The sequence below is a fragment of the Pocillopora damicornis genome, chromosome 13, assembly GCF_964200805.1.
Source record: "Pocillopora damicornis chromosome 13, jaPocDami1.2, whole genome shotgun sequence".
NCBI classification, from domain to species: domain Eukaryota; kingdom Metazoa; phylum Cnidaria; class Anthozoa; order Scleractinia; family Pocilloporidae; genus Pocillopora; species Pocillopora damicornis.
Window position 1 is genome coordinate 8237682 of NC_142682.1, and position 15843 is coordinate 8253524.

The 15843-nt window shown below is 37.5% G+C and overlaps 2 protein-coding genes across 9 annotated transcripts; one reads left to right on the top strand and one right to left on the bottom strand.

Annotated features, from left to right (window-relative positions):
- Window positions 1–2557: 2557 nt before the first annotated feature.
- LOC113684980 (uncharacterized) lies at window positions 2558–7512 on the top strand. The gene is made up of 6 exons (XM_089192350.1): window positions 2558–2761; window positions 4081–4367; window positions 4477–4591; window positions 5018–5054; window positions 5671–5797; window positions 6131–7512. The coding sequence occupies exons 1-6, from the start codon at window positions 2689–2691 to the stop codon at window positions 6647–6649; spliced, it is 1158 nt and encodes a 385-aa protein (XP_089048476.1). The 5' UTR covers window positions 2558–2688; the 3' UTR covers window positions 6650–7512.
- Window positions 7513–7601: 89 nt separating this feature from the next.
- LOC113684981 (threonine aspartase 1) lies at window positions 7602–14915 on the bottom strand. 8 transcript variants are annotated; one of them, XM_089192353.1, is made up of 15 exons: window positions 14720–14915; window positions 14114–14167; window positions 13699–13766; window positions 13409–13477; window positions 12876–12947; window positions 12212–12296; window positions 11626–11705; window positions 10979–11085; window positions 10565–10678; window positions 10318–10393; window positions 9972–10035; window positions 9485–9531; window positions 9032–9112; window positions 8607–8689; window positions 7602–8366 (listed from the first exon to the last, which is right to left on the bottom strand). In XM_089192353.1, the coding sequence occupies exons 3-15, from the start codon at window positions 13706–13708 to the stop codon at window positions 8286–8288; spliced, it is 969 nt and encodes a 322-aa protein (XP_089048479.1). In that variant the 5' UTR covers window positions 13709–13766; window positions 14114–14167; window positions 14720–14915; the 3' UTR covers window positions 7602–8285. The 8 variants fall into 8 exon arrangements, with proteins under 8 accessions (XP_089048479.1, XP_027058213.2, XP_089048480.1 ...); XM_027202412.2 differs by having other exon boundaries at window positions 12876–12996; XM_089192354.1 differs by having other exon boundaries at window positions 14715–14914.
- Window positions 14916–15843: the final 928 nt, after the last annotated feature.

Here is a 15843-nt window from a genome sequence, read left to right on the forward strand (position 1 = left end):
GCTAAAGGTGACAAGGAAAAATATCAACAAAAGCGTGGAATGGTAGCAGCCCTTATATCTAGTGCTAAGCGTAAATTTTATGAAAGGAAGCCCTGCGATCTCCGTTATACGAATCCCAGCAAGTGGTTTAAATATATCTACTCGCTCTGTGGTGCTCAGCAGTTATCAAGAACCCCAACTGCGCCTAACAAGGCTGAACTACAGAAAACAGCGGACCTTCTGCTTGATGCTTTTGTTGCTCCTTGGAAGGACCGAGAGCCCACCGCACTGTCAGTCAGCGAGGTTGCCAATGAATTGGACGACAGACCTCCGCCTGTTCCATACATTGGGCAAGTCACATGTGAATCTGAGGAAAGCAACAGGTGTAGACGGTGTGCCTGCGCGGCTCCTTAAACGGTTTCACGAAGAACCGGCACCTGTTGTACACGATATTATTTGTGCCAGTATAGTACAGTCCAAGTATCCTACTAGTTACAAGCATGCTTTAGTCAGCCCGGTACCTAAGGTTGATAATCCGACGGATATAAACAATGACTTTAGGCAGACTTCAGTTTTGCCACAAGTCGCCAAGGTACTGGAGAGGATCCAGCTTAAGCTAAACCTAAAGGACCTGAGTCTTAATGCTTCCTAACACGCTTTTACGGCGGACAGATCTACTATGACTGCGCTTGCCAGCATCACACAAGACTGGTATAACGCTACAGATTCTGGAAGTCTATATAATGGCGTGCATGTGGTCTTTGTAGACTTCCGAAAAGCCTTCGATTTGGAGGATCATGGCGTTCTGTTGACTAAACTCGCTGGCATGGGCATCACCATGAGCTTTTGGAAATGGACACAGAGCTATCTATCAGGCAGAACACAGCAGGTTAAGCTCCCGGGAGTCCTCTCCAGACATGGTGAGGTGATTGCTGGTGTACCCCAGGGCGGTGTCATTTCTCCTACACTTTTTAACGTGCATGTCAACGATATCGAGGACTGCATCCCCAGGGGAATACCTGTATCCACTTGCAAGTACGCTGATGACTGCACCCTATACGAACTTGTTTTTAGGGACTCTGTCAGTCAAATGCAGAATGCTGTGACTCACTTAGAAAGATGGGCTGTGCAGAATAAAATGGAGCTGAATGCTAAAAAGACCAAAGATATATGGATCACCTTCAAAAAGTCCCGTCCAATTCCTGCTCCTATTAATATCGGGCCTACTGAACTGGAGAGGGTTTCAGAGTTTAAACTACTGGGTGTATATGTACAGAACGATCTGAAGTAGAACACACATGTCTCAAGTATTGTCAGCAAAGCGTGTAAACGGATCCACTATCGTAGGGTCTGTAGAACAGCCCATCTCCCCAGGGACATTGGTCTTACAACTTAAATCACTAAGATTAGACCTGTTTTAGAATATGCCTCGCCTGTTTGGGGAGGGCTGCCTATTTACCTCGAAGAAGATTTACAGAGAGTGCAGAAAAGATGTGTAAATGTCATTGGTCTCCCTAGGGATACTGTTGAGTCACTTGTAACTAGGCGTCAGAATTTGACGAGGAGAGAATTTAAACGTATCCTAGAATCTGAAGCACATCCTTGTAAACGTTTTTTAGAAAAGCCAGTGGATCATGGCCATAATCTAAGATCTTGTAAGACTAACCCAGCGCACCTCAGAATACCTGTATCACGCACTGTTAGGCACAAACAATCATTTGTTCCTAGAGGTGCTAAACTTAACTTGATTTGATATGTATATATAATATGTAGTGTTTTGAATTTTTATTGTAATATTACCGTAATTCTTAACGCCAAAGGTAATAAATAAAGGTTATTATTATTATAGACTCCTAGGCACTAAACACCAGCTGTATCTCTCGCAATCATATGATAAACATATTCTTTGTTCTTTCTTCAAGCCATTAAGTCATGCAAAGAGATGTTTGACCTGAACAAGTAAGGGATAGGTAAATTGTTTCGTAACAATGATGTTACCAATGATGATGACAGTAGTCATGATAATAATAATAATAACAAGAAGAGTGTGTTTTTACTGGTACAATATGATAACCTTATTATTCAAGAATGAAGGTAACCTTGTCAATATTTTGCACAGTTAGGCCGGAATATAATTTGGTAAAGGCAGACAATTGCTTGAAAACAGATCTTACCCATTTTTGAACAATGAACGAGGAGGGATGTTGATCCTGCGTATAATCATTAAAAATGCATAACGCTGAAACGAGATAGAAACTAGAGCGGAATGAATATTGTAGCGCATCACGTTCAGTTGAGGAAATTTGTATTTTCGTTTGAGAAGTCTACATTAATTTTCTTTTATATCTACAAATGGAATATTTTCATAAAAAATTGAAAAAATCTGCGTTATTTGCAAAAGAAACGTTGGTAACTTCGCACAACTAAACATCATTGTTTCTATGCGTTTTTAAAGATGAATTTTTTTAACTTTAAACACAGAAATGTTTAATAATTGAATACAAATTTTTCGCCTTCTCTACCTTTTTTAAAAAAACTGTTCAACATCAATTATTGAAGGCCAAAAACTGATGAAATCATTGAAAGTTCATTGGTTAAAACAACACCTTAATTGTAACTATCACATAAAAAGCTACTAAACAAATTCGTAAACCATTCAACTCGGAGTAAAAGTTCAATACAACTTTGAAGAACGGATAAGATTTCACAATGTTTAATTTTGTGTTCGTCTGCATCGTATTCCTTCCGTCTGCTCTTATTTCAAACACATTATTTTCTCGAGGTTAGTGAATTTCTGTCTCACGGGTATTTTTAAAATTCCTTGCGAACGTTTGTCTTCTTCTTAGCTATCGTGTCGCATTCACGGTTTTGGTGCACAAAAGGCAATATCTTTTTTAAAGCTGGCACCACTTTTATAACCCTATAACGGCATTTCTCATGTACTTCGTCTCTGAGGAGATAAACAGCTAAAGTGGATTCATAATTCAAATCAGAGCAGAGACTATGACACAGCAAATACGGAGACAACGCTACATTTCATTTCCAAATAACAAGATATGCTATGGAATTCCCTTTCATCAAACTACCAACCTTTCTGTAGGCACCACTTTTATTCAGAAAAGGCTTTAGATGACTTCGAGAAAAGGAAAAAATTAAAAACTGAACGCTACATGACTAACACTTTCAGAAAATGCTGATCCTTAATGAATAATTCGTTATCTGTTAATTATTTATCTCGACATTCCTCACAAAAGAAGAAAAGCGAACATATTGCCGTTACAAAAGAAGGGAGCATTGTTAGAAAAATAGAAGTTGTCGGGGTGACGAAAGAAATGCGTTTTACAGCTCATGAAAAGTAACCAATCACAGTCGCGTGTGATGCCTTACAACTTGATGTTGATCCAGTTGACCTTATTGCCTGAGGAAGACTAGTGTTAACGTTGCAATCAATACAATAAATGCTTACAACAGGGAACAAACAATCCTAAACATCACTCGGTTTTTTTATGAACTCGGTTTTTTATGATTTTATGACTATGATTTATGACAGTATATTGTTTCATAGACTGCTATCGTCTCTTTCAGTCAATTTGCCATGCTTATGATATTATCTGATATTACTGATTCTTTATACATGTTATCTGTAACTTGGTTGTTTGTTTTTTTCTTTAACATCAGTGAGTTCTTTGAGAGAAGCCACAATGCAAAAAATCGCACATCTTCTGTTACATTTCAACCGTTGTAAAATCAATTCGAGATAAATCGTTTTCCTAAGACAAATCATTCACTGATTGACTGAGTGCGTGCAGTAACGATGCTATCTCGTGAACCATTCGTGATTTGTATTCGGCTTGCAGCTTCAAATTTCGTACACGTTTCATTTCGATTTTGTTTTGGATTGTGGCTCGCATTTCATCTGGTCCCACTTGTATATTAAAGTGTGCGGCCTTTAAAATGGTGTCTACTTGGATATCTATTCATTGAGTAGCTCAGTGCAAACCATTGTGTATCTTAAAATCGTGATATAAAATGTGTCTAAGGAACCACTATTGATATTTTTGGTCACATATGATTGATACCGATGTGTTACTTTCAACATAGGTTCGAATATTTTGTATCGAGAGGGTTCATCGTCAACGGTTCGACAGCGCTTCTTCGTAAAAGAGGAATTTCATTATCTGAATGTCTCTGTCGTGGGGACATCCAGTGTATATGACGTCTTGGACTGCACCTTCAAATGCATCTGCAACCCGTTTTGCTTTTCTGTAAACTTGGCTGCCTCCACAGAAGCTGATGGAGAAGCCTGGTGCGAGTTACTGTCTTCTGATAAATACAGGAACAGCACAGAATACACAGACAGTAGAAATGCCCACCACTTATTCCCGAAGGTAAAGGATTTGTCATTTCACGAAACATGTTTCGATTTCTTTTAATGTTTCTTTATCAGTGTATTTTGCTTGACCTTTTAAGAGTGTATTACACATTTCCTCTCTCCAGTCCCCTTGCTCTTCCTCGCCATGTCAAAACAAAGCCACCTGTGTGACGAATTACAAATATGGCTCCTTTGAGTGTCTCTGTAAAGAAGGCTATGTCGGAAAATATTGCGAAAGAGGTGAGGGAAATCTTTAATATTTCCATCTTAAGATAAAGTGCAACATGCCACGTTCAGATAACACAAATAGCGGACTTAAACTGATGTTTCATGTCACATTCCAATTTTTTTCCCTTTCTTCCCAGTTGACGAGCGAGCCAATAGTTTTTTTATGTTCTCCTAATTTCTATAATCATAATGTATAAAGATAGAATCAGCCGACGAGCCACAAGGTTAATCCCAGCAGAGCTTGTCCCAGTTTCAGTGACATGAAGTGACAACTATTGTCAGGGTGCAAATACATCGTAGGATACCACCCTCGCCTTTAAACCTTTTTTTTTTCCCATGTTTTCTTTATCGTTTGCTGTTACCTTTTTGACACTCCTGAAACAGCAGCTGTATTTCTCGCAATCATATGATAAACATCTTCTTTGTTCTTTCTTCCAGCCATCAAGTCATGCAAAGAGATGTTTGACCTGAACGAGTAAGGGATAAGTAAATTGCTTGGTAACAATGATGTGACCAATGATGATGACAATAATCATGATAATAATAATAATAATAATAATAATAAGAGTGTGTTTCTACTGGTACAATATGATATTCTTATTAAAGAATGGAGGTAACCTTGTCAATATTTTGCATAGTTAGGCCGCAGTAGCTCTCCTAAAAGGGGAAAGGCCACGCCCATAAACCTTATAGGAAAGTGCATGAACCCATATAAACTGTAAGATGAGCCTCTCCCAAGTGTTCATCAGCCAAACCCAGCTCAAGTCCAAAGGGACCTTCTCGTTGATCTTTGATTCCAGGAAATAAATTCTCCCAATTCCAAATTCTCCCAATTCCGGGAAATAAATTCATTTGGCAAGCAATTCTTGATTATTGGCCTTAGCACTGTAATTGAGCAGATACTTTAAGGATCTTGGTCGATCTTAAGGTCAAAGTTCAGGTTCTTGATTGTCCGTAATGAAAACTGCAAAGAAAAAAATTGAGATAATCTTAATACTTTCCAATACAAAAGAGGGTCGTTGAAAAATATGAGAGTAGATGCAAGCTTCTTCTCTCAGAATAATAAAAAATGTCTCGATCACATTTCAAAGGTTAAATACAAATCAGCTGGTCACCCTTATCGTTGACTCAAAACCATTGTCCGTCTTCTGCCACGTGGAAAATTTTGGCTGTGGAAGAGGAGGTTGGACACCAGTAATGAAGATTGATGGAAACAAGGTATTTAGGGCGCGATTCTCATTGGATATTTGGATTTCGTCTTACTGGCAGTGGCAGTGTTCGCCATTGTAGAGAAGATGAGAATATCATCCAACCTATGAATGGAAGGACCCTTGAAAATAGTTATTCCTCTTCCACTGAAAACGCTTCATCATTAATTAAAGTTATTAGTGTAAAAAAACCATAACTTCCCTGGGAAAGAGGCGAATTAAGTTATTTGTTTTTCGGGATTCCATCAAATTGGATATTTTTCATCACTTGGGAATGAAAAGGTATGTTTCCTGGATAAAAAATAAATGCCTTTAGATTGATTTATTTCGTGTTCTTCGGCAGGTAACTTTTCGTTATGACTCAGAGTATTGGGTCGATAAGAACACCTTCAAACTTGGTGGAGGAAAGACTGGGTTTGATTCACAGGAAACTAAATTACCGACGTACTGGAACACATCTTTCTCTAAAATTTGCCTCGGTATGAAGAACGGCCAGAACAAAGCATTTATTGGGATGAACAAACAGGCCGAGTCTCTGTACTCACTGATAGCTGATGGGAATTACCGCAATACGTCATTGGGACGTACCTCGTGGAAGAACCTGATTGGTTCGGATGCATCTTTGCAACGGAATTGTAACATGGAAGGATTTAATGCAGTGAGTAAAGATAGAAATTATGCGAAGGCTAGAATCGGTATCCTTGGCAACAACGAAGAGAATTGCGATTCTAGTGACTCCTGGATTGGGTTTGGTACAGGAGTGGTTTACAATGAAAATTTAACTTGTGGTAACTATGCACTAGCCGACCCAGATAATGGTGACAAAACCATAGGCACCATGGGATACATCCTCGTGCAGTGACCCTAGGTTAGGAGAATCCAACGGATGTGGAACTTCGACTTTGATTCACCATTCTTACAAATTGTTCTAAATGACGTCACTATAGCCATTTGCACAAATTACGCCATACTTAAACTGAAAACAGCTTTCTGAAGAGAAGTGCGATACCAAATTTAGCAGTTTAAGGATTTGTTTCTCCACTCAGGATCATAGCAGAGATCGAAGAAGTTGCATTATCAGGGATTTTTTGAAGACTTTTTTTTATGTCAAATGCAGTAACGTTTCGTGGTTCGAAATTGTTAGAACATCTATAGTTACGACAAGTTGCGTAAAAACTGAAAGCTTATGTATTCTTTAAATTGTGTAAAATTTGATGCTTTTCATTAAGACAATCAATCAAATGCGACTGTAATTCAAATCATTCGATACAGTTTAAAGATGTGATAAATTTGCGATATTTGAAAATAACTCACCTATGTTTAACCTAATAGAAAGTGCACGAAAATTATATCGTTATAACAGTGCAGTCGACATTTTTGTTTCGTTTACTAGAAACGAAACGAGTTTATTTTGGCTGCAAGGTGTACTGTTCACTTAGTGGGGTAGAGTGGCTAATCGAAATGAAGTTTTTAATTAATAATGTAAACAACTTCAAGCTGGAAAGAAGCTCTGAAATCTCTGACGAAGGGCTAACGCTCCAAACGTCAGCTTTAGAAACTCTTTAGGGTGGCTAGTTTCTATCATCAACTCAGTTGATAAAGCCAAATTAACCTTGAAAAACAAACTTATGAACACACGATCTTAAGAGATCGCAAAAAATATATGAAATGATAATAGAAGGAAAGCCAATGTATCACAAATAAAAACTTTTGACTATTTAGTGATTTTAAGTTGATCGAAGCTTTATCTTTGTCGAGCAATGCAGTATTGTCTTTTAATTGGTAACGTCTTGACATCGAACCAAGCAATAAATCATTGCAACTGAACCTTTAAGTTCAGTGACTTTTACTTGCATACTGATATTACATGAAAGCGTGTTTACAACAAAAAGTGATTTTCTAAACATCCTCCATAACTCGTACACTGTGTAACAGAATGAGTATTATGGGAGGCCTGTGGTCAAGAAGCGATGTAACATGTAAATTATTAGAAATCAAGAGATCAAGAGCTGGTAAATTTCTCCTAGATAAATCTTCTAGCTTAAGGAATATGTTGCTCTTTTTCCTAACATGTAGATGGGAACACCACGACATAAATATATTCAAGAATATCTCTCTGTTAACTAAAGACTGGCCACCCTTTTTTGTTCGTGTATTTTGAGTCAGCAAACCACATCTTCGTTCCCAAGGTCCACTCAATCAAATGTTTCTTCATTCGGATCATTATTGAGCCCATCTTCGTTTCCATAGTAATCAAATCCACGGTTTACATTTCATTTGATTACTCGTGACCTCGATTCAATTCACCCTGGATGTCGCCAGCTTGAAATAGTTGGTGATTTGTCAGAGCTTCTGGCTACAGAGAGCTCGTACGACATGCACGGAACCACTATCTCCTTCGCAGTCATTCCTTGGGTTGTAACGTAATGGAAGCGTTGCTTAACATCTTCAGAACGACGGAAGCACAAAGGAGATGGTTTTGTTTGTAAATACGGACACTATCTATGGGGTAGTCGGTAAACTGTTCCCTCAACTAACAGGGGATGTTGCTGTCCCTTATGCAGGCGAGAGAGCCGAACCTACAAGACCGAAAAAGAAATCGTTCAGAAATTTATTTGGTCTTAATACAAAAAAGGAATTACAAATAGTCAGAGCGCTGCCTCTGCTAGATGCTTTATATGAAACGCATCTTCCATTGAGCTATTGTAGAAGAAATTTTTAGAATTTTTGCACCTCCTCTTCTCATACTCAGTACACACAAGCAGTAATTACGAGTCAAATAAATGATGGGTCACTAGATCAAATATGAATGTTAATACCTTTGGTCTTTTATCTTGTTCCGTCATGTAACCAATACACATACTCTCTGTAGTGTGACCCCAGACAAGATCAACCGTACAATCTTAGGCAAAAAAAAAAGAGGGAGAACATCAATAGAGAGGCACGTCTCCTTCATTTAAGGAGAATACAATAATGTGTGCGACTGTCAAATTACCTCATCAACATTGGATTTACCTGGGTTTCACATGTAAATGATGTTCAATTAGTTGAATTAAAACAAAAATACAACTACTTAAAAAATGTTAAGAGTGAAGAACACTCTGTGACGGAAATCAGAAGATTTTTTAACTTCACGTACTCTTACTTTCAAAATAACGCGTCTTCATTTAGTTGAGAAAAGAAATTACTAACGATAAGCGGTGATAACGAAAATTCGAAATCCTTTTTATCAAGGTAGGCTTACCATCGGCGGTCTCCTCTTCCTCCACTCGTAGAAGCAGCACCCCTCCTAACTTCTGCTCCACTGTTGAAAGGAAAGGTGACCCTAAAGAGATGTATACATGTAATATCAGAAAGTTTGAAAGTCTGTATATAATCACCTCGTAAAACAGGGCAATTCTTTTTCTTAAGATGATTGGAAGCAAGAACAAGTCGCGCACACGACTTGTACTTTGTGCTCTCTTCGCATTCGCCTCGTACTTGACTATTCTCGCCTGAAAAACGCGAAAAAAAAGAATGAAACCTGCAAAAAATAACTAGCCGTAGAGAATATCCTAAGGGCAGACTTTCCCACGAAACGAAAATGGAATATAATACTTCGAAGAATTCCAATTTGAAACATCTCCTTTTCCATCAGGAAGTGATTGCCTAACAGAAGTACATGGAAAAATGTTAAACTACAGAGTTAAAGTAGCACCTAAAAACACGTCCTCAAGTCCCTCCTGAACCGCACTGACTGCGTCCCTAAAACAAGAAACACAATTAAAAAAACATAGGAATGACAGAGAATAGCTTTACAGAGAAGAAACCGAAGACTAAACCTCAGGGGTTCATTGCCCTGGTTTATATCGAGTGAGCGAAAAAATATATTATGTTTAAGGTTTTCGAATAAATATGTTTAGTCAAACGTGTTTTCTTGATTTTAAGTTCCAAACGTGAATGCACATCAAGCACCAAAACCAAGATGAACTGTTTACACCTTAACATTCGCGTGCATATTCTCCATACTGTTCTCTATATATTTCGTAGGATGCTGACAAGGAGAATTTGTTAACAATCAATAGCTTCTTTAGGTGGTGATCATTTCCTATATTCTTGTGGCTTCATTGTGTGAATCAGGGGTGATAATGTTAGGAGAAATTAGATGCTAGTCATTCTGAGGAGTTAAAGGATCCAGAGCTCACCTTCTTGACGCCAACCTGGCACACTCTTTGGCCAAAATGGACTTCATCAAATGTTCTCCACAACCTACATACATTCAAAATTGCTATTACACAATACATCTGTTTAAGACCATCAGTTTAATGATCTGATCATGAATTCTCTCACCTGGCTTCTATAAATTTCCTTGTTAATTAGTTGACAGAATTTGCCAAACTACAAATCAAACTACACATCATGACAACTTAATCTGTGTAACTGATGAGTTTGTGTATTTTCATCAGCTGTGTCAATAATTTGATTGATTTTCTGTGAAAAAAAGAAAAAGAGCAGAAAAACTGCGGATTCAACAAACTAAATAATTCAAACCTGATGTACAACAGGCCACTCCAACTTTGTTCATTTGACGACTTGTTGCCCAGCAGCCACAGCCATAAACACTTGCCTAATACAAGAACATTTTACAAAAAGGCATACTTTGTTTTTGGTGAGGAAAAAAAAGGGAATTCTCTTCAGACATTCCCAGTTGGAAATCAGAGTTCATTTATTCTAACCTCCCATATATTCTCTGAAAAAAAAAAATCCTAACTTTGTATGGAGCAAGCTTTTTATTCACCTGACCAATACGACCTGGTGTTTTATAAATAACACCACCACTGGAAACACCAGCACAGAGGTGTCCATGCCTGTCCATACAAACTGCACCAACAGTGTCCATGTGGTTACCCTCCTGCAAGGAAATGGATTAGTATTAAAAAAATAAGTTTCCAAAATCTCAAGGTTGCAGTTGTCCTTAGGAAACATACTACTTCTTGCTGCCTCTCTTGAACTGAAGGGTTGAAGAAGCTTGTTGAAAAGCTTACTATTATCTACAATGAACTAGGATCTTGTCCAGTAGGACTGCCAGTATGCACTGTGAAATTTATGTAAGTATGTGACTAGATGCTTAAATACACATAGTTATGCTTAATCTAACTAAGTTTAGCCAAAATCACACACTAAGGTCAACATGTAACCTCCTGTTACTTACATTTGATACATTACACAGGTTTTCAAGTGGACATGGCTTGGATTTATAATCTACATCAGATAACTCTAATCTTGACTTGCATCTTTTCCATGTTTGGATGCTTCTGTCTTAAGAAAAAAAAAAATAGCAAAACTGCAACAATTTTATAATAGGAATGTCAGAAATTACCAATGACAAGTCTGTCTGCCTGGGCATGTTATATAACCAGTAAAACAATACAGCTGATCAGCCCATTCAGTTATTATACATCTTGTGCAAGAATTGTATATTTTTAAGTGCCAGAGGTGTCTTTTAGGGGTTGCTTAAACAGAAAGAAAATTGCAAAAGAACTAGTTCATCAGCAACGGTTGTTCCTTAAAAATGATACAAATATCAGAAAAGAGGATCTTTACAACAACAACAACAACAACAAAAAAAACTCAGAACCACAGACTTCCTTCAATTTTATACAAGATTTCCTATTTAATTGAGTTGAAAATGGATAAATACATTTTCCACAATATTTTGAAAAAGCAAACTCTAAAAATTAACACAATTTCTTTAGTGCTATATGAAATTTTTCTCCCAACACTACAAAAAAGATAATAAGGCAGAAATAGGGTCCATAGGATGGTTTTGTCAGATCAGGCACCACCAATCACACTCACCTGTGATCATGTCTTCATCACGACATGCAATGAAACCATGATCCAGTGCCCATAGATAAGCTCCTTCTCCTGCAAGAAAGCTGAAAAAAAAAAGAAAAGATATTGCTTGAATGATTTCAAACTGTTTTAAAGTAACAATGTCAATAAGTGCAGCTGTGCAGTTAACGTACTGATCATTAAACAAACAAAATGTTATAATTTTTAAAGCAACATTAAAAGAACAAATTCTTAAATCATATTGCCAGTCTTCAATGGCATGGAAGACAACAGTAAAGCATCCTTCATTAAAATTTTATTTTAAAGCCATCTCCTTGAGGGGGCAGTGTCAATCACTTATGATCTCTCAAAATTGTTATCTGAACAAGTATACTGGTATTTATCATGTCTTAAATTCCCATAAAAAGTACAAAAACATATCAACAAGAATAATACTTTGATTTGTTTTGAATATTTTTGTTTTTAGGGAGAACAAGGGAGAGCAATTCTTTTGTTTGGAGGGAAAGCTGATGAGATGGTCTGCAAATCAGCTTCAAACACAAGAATATGTTGCAATATTAACATATTCATGATAACAATAACAACATACATTGGAGAAATAAGACCCAAAACTGATGGTCCTGACATGTCCCCCTCCAACAGTTTACCAGCTACCTGAATAGGATTCCTTATTCCTGGAAAGCAAGATAACAAATCAGTTTTTCATTAAAAAGTTAATGGAATTACTCATGTGTATGGGATCCTTTCTATCACAAAGAGGCAAGCACAGAGTAGCAAATCAATTTTCTTTCTTAAAAAGGTAAAATGTACAACCAAGTTCTCTTTTTTTTGTAAGAATAAAAAAGCAACACAGTTGAATATATTATCATGATCATCATTATTCTATAAAATTCACAGCCAAACATTGTAAAGTGGTTGGTCTGTTTGTATTGTTGCTACTTCATAACATCTCCAATTGGTAACAACAGTAACCTGTAAGAGATTTTTGCTGTAAACACATGACAGTTATCTCAAAGGCCCCAACATTGCACTTGATCTTCAACTGGTCCCAGAACTACACTGTATGGGAGCTTGCTTTCAATTTGATACTCAATCCTTCAGTCAGTTTTAAAGTAAGCCTATCAATCTGAACTTTCCTTGTCAATTCTTCTACCAGTAGTTTCAGGCCTTACTCAAACCCAGATTACACAAGTGAACACATCAGATCATCAGTACTTTAATGATTAAAAAAAAAATTTCCTCCCCTCACTGACCCTTAAGAGCACCAACAGCTCCAAATGCTGAGGAATTCCCATCCATTACACTTGCATCACACTCTACTGTTCCTGATTTGGTTAAGTTAGAACCAATCCCTGCATTAGTGCAAGGAAAATCCTGAACAAAGATAATAAATTGCTGACAAAGTTGACCAACAAAATAATGGCAGACATTGTTTCCCTTGAGGGTACATTTCTAAAAGTATTTGTGGTGCTGAGTCAGTAATGGGTATTAAAAGCTAATTTGATTAATTTAAGGTAATTGGAAGATAAATTGATCACTGTTAAGAGATTCTAAAGCTGACGTATCAAGTGTTAAGCCTCAGTTGGAGCAAATCCTCTGGTATGTCACACAGAGTCAAGTCAAGTGTTTGGTTATATCCTTCCCCTCTTATAAAGACATACAAGGTATTATTAAGAGGAGAAAAACTGTTCTAAAAGTAGCCAATTGATGCCATGTATCTTCTAACTTGTATCATGCTGATAGCTATTTCATCAATATCTGGATTCAAATGTGCAGTAACTTCTACCTCTAAAGCTGTTATTGCAGTGATCACAACATCTTTGGCTGAGGATCCCTGTTTGATAGCTTTCATGGCCTGGAAAGATAATAATCTGCTGAATAAACTATTTAATTTTCCTTAAATTTTCAGTCCCTATCAAACAAACAGCAAATGAGAAATACATAGATTGTCAAGTAGGAGTCACTGTGTACCTGAGTTACAACAGTAAATGCTCAGTTCTTGCAAAAAAAGAAATATCATGTTAGGAGGATCTACTTCAGAGGTATACAGGTTAAAGATTTGATTATAATTTATACCTTGGCACATGCAGCTCTGCAGGCCTGTTTGTACTCATTTTCGTGTGAAACAGAATGATACCCAGCACCTGAAATAATAAATTTGTTATTGTCACTTACCAATAACACAACATGTGTCAGAGATAAAAGCGTTCTTGAAAAAAATATTTCTTCTGTCAAAGAGGGACAAATATTCCCGCTTTTTTAGTACCAGAAGATTGGGGAAAAAAACTTTTCAAGGTATTTGACTACTTTTTGTTTTAGTAACTCTGAGTACTTGTAACAAATTTCCTGACACGTTCAGTTTTCTTTCAATTAAGTGTAAACAAGTTTACCAATTGTGTTTGTTAGATTACTGATAGCTGTAAAAATTCCTTTAACACATGTCAGTAAGTGAACATGCAGTATGATAATTCACTAAAAAAGTTTCCCTTACTTATTTGTTGCTAAGTGACAATACCAAGTATGCCAACTTGTGATAATATAAAGCCTGAAGATGTTCATGAAGTATATTCAAAAAAAGAAATAAAAAGAAGATATTAAAACTTCCATGGACACAATTTTCTCAATCGGTTGGCACTAGAGATAGAGTTAACTTGATTTTATATCTCTTGTTAAGGAAAATTAGCAAATATACTTACATCCAAGAGATCTGAACGTAATAATAATAGTAATGCTTTTTCAACCAGAGAAATTCGTAAATGATTCATCACAGTCTGGTGACAGTTTGTAATAATAACGATCAGTCACATTATGACTTTCAGTGCTATTAAATAAGCCTTCCCCTCTCTAATCAGCTTGCACCCCCAACTCTCTCATGCGGAAGCACTGTGACTGAGCAAGCCACCACCCCCAACACACATATACTGGCTAGTGTTTCTGACAATCAATCATGAGGTTATCAATGGTTGTCTTGTTCGAAGAAACCCAACTGCTTTTTCAAGAAGTGTGTTCTTCAAGACTAAACAAACTTGAAAAAGAATGCCTTGTGAGAATAGTTTAGAATAGTACTATCGCTAAACATTTAGTAGACATACATTACCAACATGAACTGCTATAAATCCACGACCAAAAAGACTGAATTTATCTTGCATGTTGCTACACATTTTGTCTTGCTCTAACAGAACTCTAATAAAGTTTAACCTGCACAGTAGGCTATCTTTTGGCGGGCGAGTGCTAAATATTGCGCTCGCACGATGAGGCCGCCATATTGGATTGGTGTCATCAGAGGGAAGCCTGGAGAATGGAGCAAACAACCATTGAGGGAGGAGTGGGGGGAGAGTTTTGGCTCATACCTGACATGGGCGCAGGAAAAAGCAACGAGGACTTTTAGGTGGCCCGAAAGGACTAGCTGCAGCCAGCGGTGCTAGATCGTGCACGCACGGGTTTTTTATGTGCCTACTGCTTTCCTTTTCGCAAGGCACCCGCTTTATGTTATGATGTAGTGTAAGTCCGTAAACTTCCATCTAAGGACATCCAAAGCCCCCACGGTTTTCAAAATCGCAAACTATCGTGGGGCAAAGTACTTGTAACGCGGGAGAAAGTTTACGCGCGCAAAGGAATTGAAACGACAATATTTCTATGATAACAATATTGCAGCAAAATGGCGGCATATTGAAATTCCCACTGTTTGTTTTCCTTTCTAGTGGAAAAGCTTAACTAAATTTGATTGGGTTGCTGTATACAGGAGGGTTTCTATCGAACATTTTCCGTCACATATCTCAGCCAACAAAAAACGAAAAACGTTGCAGTAACAGGCATGAGTTCAGGGACTGAAGACAAGCATTCGCAACATAGCTACAAAGTTCGTAGCGACTAGTATCGCTTCAGTTGTCTAGACAAATTTAAAACAGCGTATTTGGAACTATAATAAAGAGAATGCTAGGTACCGTTTGGATCTATCCATAAGAACAAACTGTATTAAATCATCCACCTCGCTCATATCAATAACAATCCAAAAAGAGTAAAACGATGTTTTGTTAGTTCCTGGACGAAATTCATTCACGCAGGAACGGGCCAAAGCCGCCGAGCATGCGCACTCGTTTTACCGCTTTGTCTCGAGAAGAGTATTACATGCATGTGGAAGAACGTTACCTATCGTCATTTCTATTCTCGCTGTATACAGAAACTCTGTCACCATGGAAACGGCCTGGGTTATAGTGAGTC

What these genes read in the sequence shown, in the direction of transcription:
- LOC113684980 (XM_089192350.1), top strand. Translation starts at nt 2,689, where the DNA reads ATGTTTAATTTTGTGTTCGTCTGCATCGTATTCCTTCCGTCTGCTCTT. An exon ending in AAACACATTATTTTCTCGAG is followed by an intron (nt 2,762 to 4,080) that starts GTTAGTGAATTT and finishes CTTTCAACATAG; the next exon opens with GTTCGAATATTTTGTATCGA. An exon ending in TGAAGATTGATGGAAACAAG is followed by an intron (nt 5,798 to 6,130) that starts GTATTTAGGGCG and finishes GTTCTTCGGCAG; the next exon opens with GTAACTTTTCGTTATGACTC.
- LOC113684981 (XM_027202407.2), bottom strand. Translation starts at nt 14,783, where the DNA reads ATGTGTAGCAACATGCAAGATAAATTCAGTCTTTTTGGTCGTGGATTT. An exon ending in AGCTGTTGGTGCTCTTAAGG is followed by an intron (nt 12,297 to 12,875) that starts GTCAGTGAGGGG and finishes CTTGCTTTCCAG; the next exon opens with GAATAAGGAATCCTATTCAG. An exon ending in ACCTGTGTAATGTATCAAAT is followed by an intron (nt 10,679 to 10,978) that starts GTAAGTAACAGG and finishes ATTTCCTTGCAG; the next exon opens with GAGGGTAACCACATGGACAC.